This window comes from Antechinus flavipes, chromosome 4, assembly GCF_016432865.1.
Source record: "Antechinus flavipes isolate AdamAnt ecotype Samford, QLD, Australia chromosome 4, AdamAnt_v2, whole genome shotgun sequence".
In the NCBI taxonomy this organism is placed as follows: domain Eukaryota; kingdom Metazoa; phylum Chordata; class Mammalia; order Dasyuromorphia; family Dasyuridae; genus Antechinus; species Antechinus flavipes.
Window position 1 is genome coordinate 385931175 of NC_067401.1, and position 18699 is coordinate 385949873.

General features: G+C 44.1%; 1 protein-coding gene across 1 annotated transcript; it reads left to right on the plus strand.

Moving 5' to 3' along the window:
* Nucleotides 1-15517: 15517 nt before the first annotated feature.
* On the plus strand, nt 15518-18519 carry MYOG (myogenin). Its single transcript, XM_051998615.1, has 3 exons — nt 15518-16237; nt 17185-17266; nt 17638-18519. The coding sequence occupies exons 1-3, from the start codon at nt 15683-15685 to the stop codon at nt 17757-17759; spliced, it is 759 nt and encodes a 252-aa protein (XP_051854575.1). The 5' UTR covers nt 15518-15682; the 3' UTR covers nt 17760-18519.
* The last annotated feature ends 180 nt before the right edge of the window (nt 18520-18699 follow it).

Consider the following 18699-nt stretch of genomic DNA (forward strand, 5'->3'; position numbering starts at 1 on the left):
TGACAATCTCTCTGGCCCTTGTTCTTCTCACTTAGAGGAGTAGCTTGAGGTTTGTTTTTTGGTTAGTTGGTTTGTTTGTGGGAGATGAGAGGCCATGGAAAACAAGCCAAGGGGCAGGAGCAGGAAGAGCTCAGCACGATAATGTACAGTAAAATTAACATAGTTGGGTTTGGGCTTTTTTGGGAATATGAATTACAGAATTCTTTATATAAATTTGTGTACTATATATTATGATAAAAATACAATAAAATTTATATAAATATATATAGATTATATTAAGTGAGAACTGTCTTTACTTGATCATTATTAGTACATCTCCCCTGAGTCTACTTTTCTCCACAGTAAGTTTCCTAGTCTCTTTAAGAGAAACTAAGGCATAAAATTGATGATCTCTTACCATACTGATTGCTCTCTAGATTCTCTCCAGATTACCAATGCTTTTCCTAAAAAGTGGTGTTAAGACAGAACACTGGCTATGATCTGATCATGACAGAGTACGTACAAACTAAAATCTATATAGTTGTAACACTATAACTCCTAATGCAAGTCTAAAATTAAAGTCACTGATGCTGAGTGAAATGAGCAAAACCTGGAGAACACTGTACACAGTAACAGAAAGACTGTGTGATGATTATTTTTGAAAAACTTAGCTCTTCTCAGCAATACAATGATCTAAAATAATTCCAAAAGATTCATGATGGAAGCTATCCAATACAGAGAAAGAAGTGTAGAATCTAAATGCAGATTGAAGCATACCATTCTCATATTTTTTTTTCTTTATCATCATTTTTTCCTTTTTTTCCTGATTCTTCTTTCACAACATGACAAATATAAATTGTGATAGTACATGTATAATCTATATCAGATTGCTTGCCATCTTGGGAAGGGGGAAGGGGAGGAAGGGGAAAAATAGAAATCAAAATTTTATAAAAATAAATGTTGAATATATTTTAATATATTTAACATGTATGGGACTACCTGCCATCTAGAAGAGGGGGTGGAGGAAAGGAAGGGAAAAGTTAGAAAAGAAGTTTTTGCAGGGGTCAATATTGAAAAATTACCTATGCATATGTTTTGTCAATAAAAAGCTATAATAATGGCTAAAATAAAATAAAATAAAAATAAGTGAATGTTGAAAACTATCTTTACATATAATTGGAAAACATAATATATACATTTTGATATTTAGTGGGAGAGAAAGGTTAGAAAAGGAATAAGGAAAAAATGGATTCATATATTAGCTTATTGGGTTGAATGACTCTTATTCCATGTTTATAATCTCCCCCAACTTTGTGTCATCTGTAAATCTGATAGCATGCCAACTATGACCTTATCCAAGTCATTAATAAAAATGTTAAATAGCAAAGTGCCAAGCACAGATCCCTGGGGCCTGTAACTAAACATCATCCAACATCAAATCATTAATAACTATGAATTATCTATTAAATCAGTGTCAAATTTGCCTAATTGTATTGTTGCCTAGCTCATGTATCTCTCTTTTTAAAGCAACAAAAATTACATGGGAGATTACATATATGTATATATGCTAAAATCTAAGTTGAAGTTGAAGAAACTAGGTTTCAGAGGGGTTAGAATGGCAGGCCTGAAAGTCAGAAATCTTCCTGAGTTCAAATTCAGCCTCAAACACTTTCTAGCTATATGACCCTGGGCAAGTCACTTAACCCTGTTTACCTCAGTTTCCTCATCTGTAAAATGGGCTGGAGAAGGAAATGGCATACCACTCCAGTGTCTCTGCCAAGAAAACCTCAAATGGGGTCATGAAGAGTCAGTATGACAAACAATTAAACTACAATAAAAATCCCAGGTAAAGAAAACAATAGAATTTCCCTGATGTACTAAATAATTACCCCATTAAAAGAGAAAACATGATTAGTCTGACATGACTTATACTTTATGAAAACATGTTGGATCTATGTGATCACCACTTCCTTTTCTAGATAATAAAAAATAACTGACACTTGTATAGCATTTATATATAGTTTGCACACTTATAGTTTGCAAAGCATTTTGCATTCATTGTCCCATTTGACCCTCACCACATCCTTGTGAGGTAGGAATTTCAGGTATTATTTTCTCCATTTTGCAGATAAGAAAACGGAAACTCAGACTTGCCCATGATTATTCAGCTAATGCTGATAAAAAGCATTCAAACACAGCCAGATCTAGTACTCTAACAGAATCTGAGAGGCAATGAGGTGTAATAGATAACCAACCTACTTTGTAGCGTTTTGCTGGAAACTGTCAAACTCACTCACCAGATTCGCAGATTCTGTTTTTTCCTCTTCCTTAAATTGGGGAAATAGATAACATTCTATAGCCCTGGATTATCTCTTCCATTTTTTCAAAGATGATTGACTAGACCTCAATCATCACTTTTGCTAACTTTTTCTGTTCATATGACTCTGGTTCATTTTCAACTGCAGTTAGGTGTTCTACAATATCCTCATTTATTTGGGGCATCTTTTGTGCTGTTCTTTACATTCTCTTTGTCAAGTAAAACAGAAACAAAATAATAATTGAACAGTTCCACCTTCTCTTCTGTCCTCTGTCATCATTATCCTATCTGCCTTGAACAATAGACTTAGCCACTATTGGATCTTCCTTTTTCTCCCAGATTTTCTTTGCTGTCCTCAGTCTACTTCACCACTTTTAGCTCATTCTGATCATTTGCCCTTCCAACAATATTTCACAGGACCATACAACTGTCTGTTATCTGATCCTGTTTCCTTATTGCGAATATGACTTTTAAAAATTCAAGCTGACTGATCCTTGCAGATTCATATTAGTCTCTTTAGAGCAGTGGTTCTCAAAGTGGATTTCTCAAAGAGATCTCAAAAAGATCTCAAAGAGATCTGGGAGATCTCTGAAATTCTTTCAGAGGTCCTACAAATTCAAAATTAGTTTTTATTATTCATAATATGTAAATATCTACAAATATAACTCACATAAACAAAAATTCTTAGGACATCAATAATTTTTAAATCATATACAGACAATGAGAACAAAAGTTTGAGAATCATTGCTTCAGATAACTCTTCCTTTTCTTTCTCATCAGAAGAATTTTATTCATTCATGAAATCTTCTCGTTCCTCCCTTGGCTGACTTCCCCTGTAGAATTTTCATCAATGGGGTCCTACCTCTACATTAGAGAACCCTTGAAAACAGCTTTCCTAAAATGTACAATATTAGATTCATTCTGGCTATACTTTTCTCTATCTTAAATTCCAAGATGGAACGTTCGTATTGAGATTGAGGGACAAGCAGATGGACATACTCAGGATGGCAGGCAGCCAGTACAAAGAATACATTTAGGCTAGAGTAAAGCTATCCAACAGAGAAACAGCCTGCCTCAAGAGAAGTGGTGAGATCCCCCTTAGTGGAGGAAAAGCTGGGTGAATTTTAAAGGAGATCCTTATTTAGAAGGATTTTCAGCTAGATGGTCCCAGAGTTCCCTTCCAACTCAGATTCTATGACTCTGAGACAGGCCATGTCTGACAGATGACACGTAGTCCCTGCCCTCTCAGAGCTCACCATTGTTTATGGAATGGAGTCTGAACTCCTTAGTCTGACATTCAAGACTCTTTACCATCAAATTCCAGTTTTTCCCCATATTGTCCCTTCCCTAAGCTTATACTCCAGACAAACCAGATAAATAATCAGTTTTCTGAACACATCTCATTCTATCTTGCCTCCACAGCTTTGCTTACTCCATTCCTTCTGCTGGGAATGTCTTCCTCCCCTCTCCCCAGCTCTTCCAGTTGAAATCTTATCCTCCTTTAAGGCCCAGCTTAAATGCCAACTCTTCTGTAAAATTTCCTTCAATTCTCACCAAGCCTCAATCCAGCAATGAATTTTCCTTCTTTTGATTACTAATACTATAGCATATTCTTAATATTTCTCTTATGGAACTCATCACACTGTGCCTTGTGTTATACTTATTTGTGAATAAGTATGATTTACCTCCCTTCCAGAATATAATCTTCTTGAGGGCAAAGAATATGATTTATTCATCTTTATATTTTCCACAACTTCAAGTATAGGGACACAACTAATAGATATTACAATGAATTGAATTGATGGAGGAAATGGGGTTGCTTAAGAGTTTTCCAGAATTCTTGCTCCTTCCAATTGGGGGACATGAACATACAGGTATAAGGTAAGAAGAAACAGGAACCATGGCACTAAATTATGGTCTTAAAGACAACAAGAAGGGTAGACGAGCAAGAAGCCCTAACCTGGAGGAAATGGAATGAACAGAAGCAAATAGATTTCAGAGAACTTCCCAGAGAAGGAAGACTTTTCAAGGATAAGAAAGTTAGGGCTGGGCAGAGAAGGAGTAGGTTATGTAAAGGGCAGGGAGACCCAGAGAGGTGAAGAGAGATTTGCTGGTATAGTAGTGAGTGTGCCAGAAAGTCATGGGACACAAGTACAGTTTGGGGAAGGGGACAGTTGGGGGAGGAACTTGGAAGACCTGGATTAGGGGATCAAACTGGATATGAAAGGCAATAGAGGGTCACAAGAAGACAGCTGGCAGTGGGGTGGGAAGGAATGGAGCTAAATATGCTTGAGTAAAGACTTGGGGAAGAAAAAAAATCACCTCTGGGATCATAGATATTAAGTTTTTAGTGTTGAAAAGAACCTTAGGGATTCTCTAATCAAATATGCTCGTTTTATAAATGTGCTCGATTTATAAATGCATTCATTTTATAAATGAAGATCCTGAGACTCAGAAATGCTCTGTCCCTAATAATGGTATCCCCAGAGACACCTGGCAGCTAACTGTGACAGGGCTGGGGATAGTGGGTGGGGTGAGTAAAGCCTGCAGGGAGAGCACAGAACTTATTAGAAAGGAGGATTTAACTAGCTCCCCAGGGGCACTATCTTGACAGAAACCCTATCTGGTTTATGCCAAAGTGGGGTCTTACCTAGTGTGACCTTCCTTACATATTTGAGAAAAGGGGCTCACACAGAAAGTGAAGGTTTGGGGTTTGCTGGCTACTCCTTGCAACTCCACAGCCCAGATGCTCTTGGTCCCTCTAATAAGAATATCGGAATAATATTCTACTAAGAATAATTAATGAAATCTCATGTTTTATAAAGCAAGCAGCTTCCCCACCTAGTATTTCACTGGATGCTCACAAGAACTCTGTAGAACAAGTGGAAGAAACATAATCATATCCAATTTACAGATAAGGAAACCGAGTCTCAAAGCTGTCAAGTATATTGTCTCAAGTCCAGTTAGTGGCAAAAGAATTAGAAAAAGAAATAGAAAATCCTATTCTGCACGCTGCCAGCCGTGTGGTGGTGACCCAGGAGACACAACTGGTCTCTGCCCTGGGTGAGGAAAGCTTGGGGAGGGGCCCAGGGCACATTCCAGGGAGGGGGGTGGTTGTGGAGAGTGAGGAGGGGGAGGTCCAGGAGGACTTGGAGGGGGGAGGGAGGCGAAGGCATCTTCATCCAGGCAGCAGCTGCTCTTAAATATGTTACAACTTGTCAAAGAGGCAGAAATAGAAGCTGCGTCCAGGGAGGGGGGGTAGAAGGGGGATAGGGGGTTCCCCCCAAGGGAGAGCAGCAGAAGAGACTGCTCAGGGACCAGGAAGACAGCAGGGGAGAAATAGGCAAAGTCTGGAAGCTGGGGATGGGCAGGGAGATTGCATAGGCTTAAAAGTGGAAGGGAAGGAGTCTGTTCCCATTTCCTCAGTTACCAGGGCTGATTCTGAAGTCCTGAAAGGAAAAGTGATTTAAAGATAAGAAATAGCAAGGACAAAATTCAGAACCAGGCCTCCTGATTCCTGATCTGGATTTCTTTCCATGATACACCACCTCTCATTTTGGTCAGAGGGAAGCCATATGTGTTGGGAGGTGAGGAGACTGGAAGGCCAGAAACCTTCCGAGTGACAACTTGATGCTATTAAGATGCAGAGGACAGAGGTCTGGAAAATGGTGTGAGGGGAGAGAGTCAAGGAATCTAGACTAGGGGATCTCTAAATCCCTCTGGAAGATCACAGCAACATATGGGCCAGTGAGGAACACAAACTATCATATTTTATTATAAAGAATTTATTATTCTCTATAATCACGGCTCCCACATTTAGAGCTGGGAGAGATCTCAGAGATCATAACCTTTAACCCCTTTATTTTATAGATGGGGAAGCTGAGGCTGAGAGAGATTAAGAGGCTTGTACAATCAGGCAGAGAGCATCTGTGTGAGGGAGAATTTGAACTCGGATTTTTCTGACTGCTCATTCCCTCATCCTACATGTGAACCAGCCTGCTCACCTTGTCCACCCAAGGTGGCCTCCTCCAGGCTCTTCCTCTCACTGTTGGTACAGAACTCAGCTCTAGGGAGGGGGTTCCAGGTCCTGGAATTATAAATGAATGGATTATAATCCATTCATTGGAATTCAATGGAATTATAAAGAATGGATTATATTGGGAGCTTACTCCTGTGTGAACTTGGGGGGAATAGTTTATCAACTTTGTGGCTCAGGTTCTTCATTTGTTAAAAAATAATGATGATAATAATAATAATAAGGGTTGGAATAGATGACTCTGATATTCTTTCCAGCTCAAAGTGTATGATTCTCCATCCTTACAGTTTTAAGCTTCCAGTTCCTATAGTTGTGAGCCACATTTCTGCCCTCTGACCTAAAAAGTGAGGTTCCTATTGCCTCCTCCATAAACAGACTCAGACTCCCCCATGATCCCCATCCCTCTCTAACCTCCCCCCAAGACCCCAGCTCCCTGTCCTTCTCTTGCCACTCCCCCCAGTTCTGGGTTTGGGATTCCAGGCACAGTCGGGATTTCCCAACAGTCATCTGATTCCTCATCCCCAGTGGAAACAATGTGTGGCCTTTCTGATGATCTTTTGCGGGGAGGGGCGGGGGTGGGGGGAGATAGAAGCTCATTTCCACCCTCTCTTCCAAGTGCTCTCTGTCTCTGTCTCTGTGTGTGTGTCTTTGTCTCTGTCTCTCTGTCTCCCTCTCCTCCCTCCCTCATTCTGTTAGTCGGTCTCTTTCTCTGTCTAGGTCTATGTGTGTCTTTGCTTCTCTCTTTGTCCCTTTCTGTCTTTCTATGTCTCTGTCTCTATATGTCTGACTTTCTCTATTTCTGTCTGTCTATCCCTCTCTGTGTCTCTGTCTATGTGTGTATGTATGTCTGTCCATCTATCTCTGTCTAAGTCTCTTGGTCTCAGTCTCTCTCTCTCACTCACTTGCTCACTCTCATTCTTCCTCTGTCTGTCTGTCTGTGTGTGTATGTGTGTGTCTGTTTCTGTCTAGGTCTCTAGATCTCTTAGTCTCTCTCTCTCTCTCTTTCTCTCTCTGTCTCTCTCTGTGTGTCTCTCTCTATGTCTCTCTGTCTCTCTCTCTCTCTCTCTGTCTCTTTCTCTCTCTGTCTCTCTCTGTCTCTCTCTGTCTCTGTCTCTGTCTCTCTGTCTCTTTCTCTGTATCTCTCTGTCTCTTTCTCTATGTCTCTCTGTCTGTCTCTGTCTCTGTCTCTCTGTCTCTGTCTTTCTCTATCTCTCTCTCTGTCTCTGTCTCTCTCTGTCTCTCTCTCTCTCTTTTTTCTCTTTCTGTTACTCTCTCCCTTCAACTTTCTCTTTTCTTCCCTCACTTTTCTCCTCTGCTTCTCCAGATCCTCCCCCATACAGAAACCCCTAGGTCTTAGCAGTCTCCATCCAGAAACCACCTTTCTTCACCCCTTGCCTGCCTATTATCCCCCTCCCTACCCCCCACACATACACTCAGTGCATCTTACTCACTTCTCCCGGCAGAGCGAGGTCAGAAGGCAATAGCATCTGTTTTCTCCCTCATCCACACTGAGGTCATCTGTGTTAGCTTTCATATTTTATCAAAATCCTGAAGACAGATTGACATCCCCAGAGAGAAACCCTCCTGAACACCTAGTGTGCAGCAAACTGCTGGCCCTGCCATAATCAGCAGCTCTGTATTTGTCATTTTCATACCTCTACTTACTATTTAAATGTACAGAAACGGCCACCCCAACACACACATCCACATCTTGACCTTTAACCCTCCAAACTGCTATTGGGTTAAGCTACGCTGAGCTGAATGAACTGTTGGGTTCCACCAGCAGTTGCCATGTTTGCAACCATACCGAGCTCCCAATTAGAAAAGCAACAGAATCATCATCATAATAAGTGGGCAGCTGAGTGATATAGTGGATAGATCATTGGACTGGAATCAGGAAGCTCTGAATCCTCAGACACTTACTAGTTATTTGACCCTAAGCAAGTCAGTCACTTAGCCCCCATTTACCTCAGTTTCCTCATCTGTAAAATGGAGACACACTGGTGAAGAAAATGGCAAACCACTCCACTATCTTTGCCAAGAAAACTCCAAAAGGAGTTTCAAAGAGTCAGACATGACTACACAGCCACAATAATAATTTGCATCAAAGATGCTTTTGATGAACTGACAGAAGATGAGTTTCCATCCTAAAGCTTTTACTCAATTACAATCATTTTATTCAAAAGAGCCTGCAGAATGTTAAAAAATAAGATAATAATAAAAGTATAGTGACCTGTCCCAGAATGGCCTCCCTCTAAATGCCATAGAATATAAGATGAACTTACACCTTAATACTTTTATTCTCTTTTTTTATGTGTGTGTGTATACACCCTACTCTCCAAGCTTTACAACTTTGATAACTGAAACTGCTTCTGAACCTCCCAAAGCAGACTCCTGACAGCCCTTTGGGGCCAATACCTCCACTTAAGGCCCTCGCCACTCTCCCTCCAGAATCCAGCCTTAGAAGGAGAAGGAGGAAGAGAAGCAGGTGGAGGGGATTTCTGTGAATCGGGAAATCGAGTAGCTGCCATGCAAATGAGCTCTAACACGACATGCAAATAGCCCCGAGTTGAAGCTAGGGGAGGGGGATCAACCGAACTGCTGCTGGGGGCCACGGAGGAGGGGTGAGAGGCTAGGGGTCAGGAGTGGGTGTTGGGGGGGGGGGGGCAGCCACGGGCCCCGGGGGCCCTTCCAGCCAGAGCAGCAGGGATGGGGATTACGGCTGGACTCCCTGCTGTCAGGTTAGAGCTGATGGATCCTGGCTGGTGGTGGGAGGACAAAGACAGCACTGTACTTGGCATCAACGTGTTCCCATCCATCAGAGGGCAACTCGAGGGGTGGCGGGGGCAGGATAGGAACACGAGCTCTAGGGGAGAGGAAGCCCCAGCGACTGACACCGAATACCAGTTTTTTCCCTATATTCTGGGCTCTTTTATCAGGGAGAAGCTACAACCTGGTCCCCAAAACGAGCAAAAGCTAATTTTCCTTAACCATCAGGGCAGTGTTGTGCACATAAGGACAAGGCCACATACAGAACCACCAATTATATAGGCTCACAAATATATTTATTTATATACACAAACATACACACTTTCATTGGAATATATGGTCGTCAAGCGTGGGGATGGCCCTTTGTATGTGTAGAATGCCTGGCACCCTAGTAGTAAGTAGTAAGTGTAAGTAGGTGCTTAATAAATGTTTATTGATCACTTGGGTAACAAATAACTACACTATTGGACCCCGCTTCCCTAAGCTAGGTCATCAATGGAGTAAATAGGACCCCTGATCCTCCTATTAATAATCTGCTCAGTGGATGAGAGAAGATAAAGGACTTTTCCTGTTTTCACTTTTGATATAATCCAGAAGAAGAAGGTATAATATTGGTGAACTCCACACCTTACAGGGGAGGTCTCAGTCTGGGGGTCTCAGGATGGGGGAAGGTAGAATTCAAATCATGGAGTATTTATGAAGTCCCTACACTGTGCTGGACACTGCCCTAGCACTGGGGATCTGAAGGCAAAAGCTAAACTTCACCTTCCCTCTAAAAGTAGACATTTTATTGAAAAGATGAGACATAATCCCCTGCTCTTGGGGTTGTGTCTCAAAGCTCCCCGTTTAGTTGAAGAATTTACCATTTAAATGATGGTAAATGTGCACAGATGGCCTGTGCTTTTCTCCGACAACAATTTGTTAATTAAGCACCTGCTGTGTGCGGATCACTAAACAGGCGGTAGGTGAGAAGTTTAGATAAGAAATTATCCCTGTCCTCCCAGAACTTGCAGTACAGTAAGAAAAATGACACATATATAGAACACTAGTATAGTCAAATGGCACAGAATTAAATATTCTGAGACTTCCAGAGGGAAAACTTTACAGAGCTGTAACTAAGGTGAAGCAATAGGTACTTTGTCTCCCAGTGCCTTTCATCTGTATGTATGGAAAGGAGAGTGCAACTTTTCCTCCGCAGTCTTCTTGCTCCCATAATCTTTATAGGACCCCTGGATCTATAACGAGACCACCTCTGTTCCCTCACTCAGAACCACCACCTGACAGTCCCAGGAGCCAAATGCCAGCACTGAAGATATGATTTACACATCCCAGGGTTGAGAGCATTAACCACTGCGACACTATCCAAATATATACCCTTTTCCCCCACCCACATCTTCTAGGGAGCTGGGGAAACTAGGGGGTACAGATCAGACTCTCTAAGGGAGAAGGCACCCAGTGGTGCAACAGCATCTAGTTAGAAATGTAAACTCACGTCCTTATTTCAGTGGATCCTAAGGTGGGCTCCTGAGGCTTTCCTATACTCCTCCTGGAGACCTGCCCAGATGTACCACCCTATGGCCTCTGTTTTTCCCCATTGGAGCCTTGTGAACTGAGAATCCCTCTCCCCAAACTCTCCCTTCTTCCCCAACTTGTCCCAGACACTGAAAGGATCTTATGCTATTGTACTGACTGGTCAGGGCTGGGGTAGAGACAACAGATTTGTTAGAGGAGGTGGTATTTAAAGTTTTATTTTTCAAAGGTTCATGGACATTTTAAGTCAATCACTTCCAAAATCCTCAAAAAATTCCTTTTTAACTATGATTCCATTCACCCACTGTCCCCTCTTGTTTCCCATTCTCTCCTGCTAGTCCTTGACTTTTCTCACTCCCCAGCTACCCCCATTCCCAAATGAAGCCGTGTATCCTCTCCCCTTGTCCCTAGAATGGCTATTCTGATGCATCTCTGTGTCTCCATGGGGGGATGAAGGAGCTCTCCGTGACAGTGACAGTGTGGTATAATTGAAGGAGTGCTGGGCTTGGGTGACAAAGTACTCCGTGAGTCCAGAGGGTAAGGAAGGAGCCCCGCTCCTGTGGCCCTGAGAAAATCACTGAGTTTGTGGAACTCAATCCCTGTTTCAGTGATACATGAGCATTCTCAAGAACTCCGAAAAGCTTTGGGATCAATTGGGAGCTATGGGAGTCACTGCACAGGACTGCCCAGCATCCATAACTGCAAAAGCTCAAAAGGAATGTGAGGTGAGCAAATTTAGAGACATCTCCAGTCCCAGAGCTCACACGGACTATTTGTGTCCAACCTGAGGAGAGCCTGGCTACTTCATAGGGGTCTGAGCAGCCTCCTTCAGACATGCTGTACCTTCACACCCATAGAAGGAGGTCATTTGGGCCTTCATTGAGTATGAAAAACATCAACCCACCAAGAGATAAGGGCAGGAAAATAGGACAGAAAGTAGTGAGGTTGAGGGAAACGTAGGGATAATGAGGCAAGTTGGGCAAACATTTCTAAGTTGATCTCCTTAGTTATCATGCAGTTACTCCAGAAAGGATCTATAGAGCAGAAGCATCATTATGAGCATCAATTTAGGAAACTTAGAGATTGTCTAGTCCCAGAATTCCTGAGTGGAAGGAACCTCACTGGCCATCCAAGCTAGTCGTCAGAGAGAGAATCCCCCTTCCAATAACCAGACAAGTTGCTTGAAGAACTCACCACCTTTCAGGGCAATCCATCCCACAATAGGGAATCCTAATTGTGATCCTGACAGCTAACTTTGCCTTCTTTTTTGACTTCCTCCCCTTGCTTCTCATTCCACCCTCTGGGACCAAACACATCTATCTTACCCAGGAGAGCTTTTCAAGGACTTGGAGACAGTTCTCGTGTCCTCCTGACACTTTCCCAGGGCAAACCTTCCCAATGCTCCCAGTGATCCTCAGATGGCACGGACTCAAGGCCCTTCATCAGTCTGGTTGCCCTTCTCTGGATGTTCTTGAGCCTAGTAAAACTCTTCCTTCAATGAGTCCAGAACTTAACCTAATACTCCTCTCCTTCCATTACTGACAACGGAAGTATTATTCCTACCTTCTTCCTAATAGCTCGACCTCTCTGTTTGTAGGCCAAGTTCATGTTAACATTTTTGGCTGCCATATGGTTGACTCCTGGTTGAGGAGTTTTATTTTATTACAAATGAAGAAGTGAAAGAAGTTGTGATTTATCTGAAGTCACACAGCAAGGAAACACAGAGCTATGATTTAAATTCCAGTGCTTACTAACAAACCCTCAGCTTGCCTTGACTGAAATTCATACTCCCCCAACCCTTTATCATCATGCAGAAATAATGCAAAAACCTTCAGCTTTTTCACACCAAAAGCAAATGCCGCTATATGACATCCCCATTTCACAAATGAGCATAAGAAGCCAAACAGAAATGACCCCTCAGCCTCTTCCCTCCAGACCCCTGGCTATCTTCCATTTATTCCACAAACCTTTGAGTATAGGACCTGACAGAAGGCTCACCTTCTCTTCGTGCTTCTAAATATCCTTGAGGCTAACTCCTACCTTGTGGAATAAGAATTTGTAGGACAGGGAGAGGAGAGCACACTATAGGCTTTTTATCCAAAGTGATCCTAGCTCTTGGTCTCCAAAGTGACTGGAGCTGCCTCATAGGATATTTCTATCAGTGATATTTTTCAGTTAATGTCCTTTTCCCTTTTTCTCCTTACAACATACATACACCCCTCATTATACCATCTTTGTTCTTTTCCTTTAGCCTTACTAACATTGCAAAGCAAAACATGGTAAGTACCTGTATGGCAAAAGCAATATGTGATAAAGAATATGGTTTAGATGCTTTTTAAGATGAAAAGGGAATGTCCAAAATGGGTGGAAAATGAATGGTTACTCCAGCATAAAAGACAATGTAGAAAGGACCATGTGTTCTAATGGAAAGAGTAGAGAGGGGGAAAACATACCTATTATGAGCCAGGTACTGTGGTAAGTGTTTTATAAATACTATCTCATTTGATCCTTACAACAAGAATGGGATCTAGGTACTATTATTATTACTCCATTTTACATTTGAGGAAACTGAGGTAGACATACATGAAGTGAGTTGCCCAAGGTCATACAGTGTTGGCAATCATCACAATAATAAAAAAGGAAAAAATCCTAAAGGACATCAAAGCTCAGATCAATGTCCTGACCGATACTGACCCCATAGAATAGATAATGGAACCTAAGCTCACAGCAGGTGATTAACAAGCGCTCATTGATTGACTGATTGATAGTTCTAAGTAGAGAAGTGGTGGGCCACAGGTACAGAATGAGACATGTGCCATTGTATAATCTCAGTTTTGATTGGTTCTGCTTAACTACACTCTTTTTCTTACAAAAGTGGATTTTATCAGGAAAGGACACTGACAAGTGATACTGATTATTCTTAGACATCAACAAATTAGATATCAGCCCCAAAAAAGTTTTAAATAAAATTTTAAAAATATATAAAGAGTTTTTGATCTAGCATCACAATACCTGGGCTTGAATTCTACCTCCTATACACACTATTAGAAAGTCATTCAATTTAGCAAGCCTCAGTTTTCTCATCTATAAAATGAGGATAATAATGCTTGTTGTCCCATTCTCCCTGGGATTTCTTGGAAAAGTGTCTCATAAATCTTAACATGCTATTTAAATAGGAGTATTATTTTGTTTTTGTTTTATCATGACAGAATGTATCAGGGGAGTTGTGAAGCCAGCTTGAGATGTGAAGGTTAACTGTTACTGAGTCAATGGAGGGCCAGGATAGAAAATAGATCATTCATTTATTCATTCATTCATTCAACAACCACTTATGTGCAAAGTAAAGAGATTTAGACTGGGAAAAAAATAGAAAACTACTTTAAGGCAAGATCTCTGCCTTCATGAGGCTTACAATCCATCAAGGGCACCAGAATAAGCCAATAAGCGTTCATGAATGACTGCTTCCTGTGTCCCAGGAACTGCGCTAGGTACAAGATTGTCTGTTCTTGGGAAACTTGCATTCTAGAGCTATAGAATGATAGACTCTTAGCCTTAGGAAATTTCTTTGAAGGCTGATCCAGCTCTCTACCCAACACAGGAATGCCCTCTGTGCCATCTCTGACAGAGAGTCGGGCGCTTCTTCCTGGGTGTTGGACAGCTCTCATTGTTCTGTTAGAAGAGTTCTCCGCCTACGGGGCCAAAAATCTGCCTTTGTGAAATTTTCACTGAATCATCCTGGTTCCCCCCTCGGGGAGCCAATACTTCTTCCACATGATAAATAACACAAGATTACTAACAATGCAAGGCAAAGCATGGCAAGTACCTGAGTGGCCAAGGCAACCGGTGATAAGGAGTATGGTTTAGATGCTTTTTAAGATCAACCCAGATCTCAACCTATGAAACCTTCATCCTGGTAAGCGCCTCTGGAGCTGTGTCTAAAAGACCAATAGTTAGATGCTTTTTAAGATCATTCCTGCTCTCAGTCCTGTGGAATTTATAGGCTATTCTAGGAGTTCACAAGAGGGGAAAGACTTCGGTTAACTGGAAAAGTCAGCGGGTGAAGAGAAGGTGAGATTTAAGGGATCCTGCTTTCTCTCCTCCCCGAGCCTCCAAACTCCCAATCCTCACCCTTCCACTGCAGCCAGAACCGTTCCTGGTACCCCTTTGAAGGATCCCTGATCCAGAAGAAAAGGTAGCTTCAAATAGGCCGGAGAGTAGATCAAAGTCAGTGGGGACACTCAGATCCCCCCGGCTCCGAATATTTGTCCCTCTAGATTTAATTATTCTGTCCCCATAGGCATCAGTTAGCTTCTCCCCTGTTCTGAGACTCTAACAAGAAGCTACGGGGTTTACACTCTAATAAAAGGGGCTTGGGTTAGACCTAAAGAAGAACTTTTTGGCGATGAAGCCGTATGACTCATAGCATAAAGCTGACGGCTTCAGGGATGGCCTTGTTGAGGAAGCTGAGACTTGCACAGAGCCGGTGACTTAGTCATGATCATGGGCTTTGAAGAACACAGACTGCTTATGGAACCCCTTTCCCTAGGCTGGAGTCTTTGCCTCCAGGACGGACTCTCACGAAATTGGGATGTTTATGGGAGCCTCTATCAGAAAACGGGGATGTGGGTGAGGTGACCTTTCACGGTCCCTTCCGAGCGAGCCCACCCCCTCTCCGCGCTGAATCGCCACTTCAGGGACCCAGGGGGGCCAGGCTGCCTGGTTAGGCGTAATTGAAAGGAGCAGATGAGGAAAGAATGCTGGGCAGCCTCCTCCCCTCCCCTGCCCCACGGGGGCTTCAGAGAAACGAAAACTAATCAAATTACACCCAACGGCCTCCCTCCCCGTGCACAGGAGCCACTGGCCCTGCTTGGGGCAGGCTGGCCTGGGCCAGGGGACAGGGGGGGCTGAAAGCAGGAGGGAGGAGGGAAGGGGGAATCACATCTAATCCACTGTAAATGTCTTGATGTGCAGCAACAGCTTAGAGGGAGGCTCAGGTTTCCAAGGGGTCGGCTATATTTATCTCTGATTCCATGCCAGCGGGAAGGGTTTAAATGGCACCCGGCAGTTGGCGTGAGGGGTTTGAGGGGTTGCAGGAGCCCGGGGGCTGGTGGCAAGAGCAAACATCTCCCGACCCCATGGAGCTCTATGAGACTTCTCCCTACTTCTACCCCGAGCCCCGCTTCTATGAGACTGAAAACTACCTGCCTGTTCGGCTCCCGGGCTTCGAGCCCCCCAGCTACGAGCGGGCTGACCTTGGCCTGGGCCCCGACTGCCGGGTGCCCCTGGAGGAGAAAGGCTCTGGGACCACGGAGCACTGCCCAGGCCAGTGCTTGCCCTGGGCCTGCAAGGTGTGCAAGCGGAAGACGGTGTCTGTGGATCGAAGACGGGCAGCAACCCTGAGGGAGAAGAGGAGGCTCAAGAAGGTCAATGAGGCCTTTGAGGCCCTGAAGAGGAGCACCCTGCTCAACCCCAACCAGCGGCTGCCCAAGGTGGAGATCCTGCGCAGTGCCATCCAGTACATCGAGCGTCTGCAGGCGCTGCTCAGCTCCCTCAACCAGGAGGAGCGCGACCTGGCCTGCTACCGCGGAGCCGGGCCCCAGCCGGGGGTAAGTGGCAGCTTCTGCCTCCCTCCCCAAGACCGCATGTGCCTGGGCTTGAGTTCCAAAAGCAGGGGGGCCGTATTTTGCAACAGGAGGGAGGGAAGTCAAGGAGCAAAGTCAGGGAAGATGATTGAGGGTGGCCATTCTGGATGCATTCCCCCCTTCCCTCTCATTCTTAATCAGAGTGGGTGGGAGAGGGGGGCCTGAAATGGTTCGAGAAGTCCCTACTGGGCAGATGTGGGGCTGAGGGGGGAAGAATTGTGGGATGACTGAAGAATAAGTGTCAGCCCCCGACAAGAATGAAAGAGTTAAAGGCAGGAAGGCATTCTAGAGAGGTGAGGAAAACTGCCAGAAAGAGCCTGAAAAGGTAGCTTGGGAGAGGGAACTTACATGATGGAGATGGAGCCAAGAATATTGGTTTGAGCATTTAATTGGGGGTTGTGATGTCAGCAACCTGTGGCAGCCTATTCGGTCCCAGTCCAGAGAGTGGGGAGGACCAGAAATTTATTGCTGAGAAAATGCCCCAGTTTCCCAGGGGGAGTTCTTGTTTTGTAGGGAGCAAGAGGAAGGGTTCTCTCTCTTCATGGCAAATTCCCATCCTCTTCAAGAACCAAAAATACAGGGATGTCGACTAAGGTCACTACACCGATATCAGAGTGGTGGGAACTATGGGAAGGTTGCTGACTAGAGGCAACGACAATGAAACAAGAAGTTGAGGTGGAAGGTACAAATTTGTCACTGGGACCCGTAGAGTTCCTTGGACTTGGAGAGCCTTAGAGACTAGTGTCTCCTGGGCAATTCTCCCTAGAGATGGGATTCTGTAACCCAAGCTACGAACATTGGGGATTTTAGTTCTGGTTCTTCTGGGGTGATAAAAAGGAAGAAACCTTGCAGAATTGGATTGTTTTCTGTCCTTCGAGTCCCCTCACCAAGCCCCCCACCCTGTCTAACAGGTGCCCAGTGAATGCAGCTCCCACAGTGCCTCCTGTAGTCCTGAGTGGGGTACTACCCTGGAGTTCAGCGGCAACCCTGGGGGTAAGTTCTGAGTTACCCAATTTTCCTTACAGCCCCTATTCTCCCCTTCTAGGACTGCAGAATCCATCACACTTGTTATCTCTCATCCTTCTCCCTCTGTCCCTCTGAGTCCAGTCCCGCCTGTTCTCACTGATCAGGGAAGAGATTTGTGTCTTTCATCCCCTCTCCTCCTCTTCCACTTCATTCTCATCCTACTAGCCTTTGAACCTTCCCAAAAGCAAAAAGTGCACTTGCCCAGAGGTGCCTCTACTTATCTCAAATATTCCACCATATCCTATTGCGCTGATATGGTGAGTCCCCATTTCTGGGCTCCAAGTCCCACTCCGCTCCCAACCTACAGCTGATATTGTGCCTTCTCCTCCCTGCCCCAGACCATCTGCTCCCAGATGATGCTTCAGATGCCCACAACCTGCACTCCCTCACGTCCATCGTGGACAGCATTACAGTGGAAGACGTCTCTGCAGCCTTCTCAGATGAAGCCATAGCGAACTGAGGCCGTCCAGAGGTGGGGGAAGCTCTCCAAGGAGTCCAGAGCCACAGGTACCACCGCCTTCAAAGTGGGGACCTCACAGCTGTGGATGTTCCAGTGCCAGGAGGCCGTCCCCCAGACCTACAAGTTTCACAGACTTTCCCATATCTCTAAGAGGTTGGATCATAACCTTGAAAAGGAAGTGTCTTCCCCATTCGGCTGGGTTTTTCCAGCTCCCTTCTCTCCAGGGAGAGGAATCAGGGAATATTGGGTGTCCCCTCCTGCATGTCAACCTGGGCCAGCAGTTGCCCCTTTCCAAAATGCCCCTCTGTCTTATTCCCCCCAAAAAAGAAAAATATTGTGAATGAAGGGGTTAGGATCCTGGGCAGTATGGTTCATATGTTCTCATCTCTCTCTCTCTCTCCCCAATTCCAGTGGCTGGGCTGGGCCCGCCCTAAATAGGGGAAATGCTCTATCCAGGTATACCTGGGGGCCAAGTTATTATTGGGATCCTCCCAGTGTTGTTTTGTTTTGCTTTGTTTTGTTTTTGTAAAGTGGACATTTGACCAATGTCTCCTTGCACCAAAATCAGGGGCTCCTGAAAATGGGGTTGGGGAGGCTGGGGGGAGGGGAAGATGCTGTGGGATTTTGAGGGATGTTGATTTCATTGTTTTGTTTTGTTTTTTTACTAAGCATTGTGTGGTTTTGCCATGTTTTGTAATTTTTTGCTAACTTATTTAGAGTTCCTTTTTTTAAAAAATAAAAATGAATAAAAATCGGTTTATCTGAAGAACACAACCGTGGGGGAAGGAGGAATGGAGATAACTGGCCACGTTCCAGTGGGTAGGGGTTTCTAGCATTGGGATAGGGAAGGGAGGGTTAGGAAAGAGTTTGGGGGAAGGGACAAAATGAGTGACATCAAAATTCATAAGGTCACTAGGAGATAAAGTCAGAGCAGGGGTAC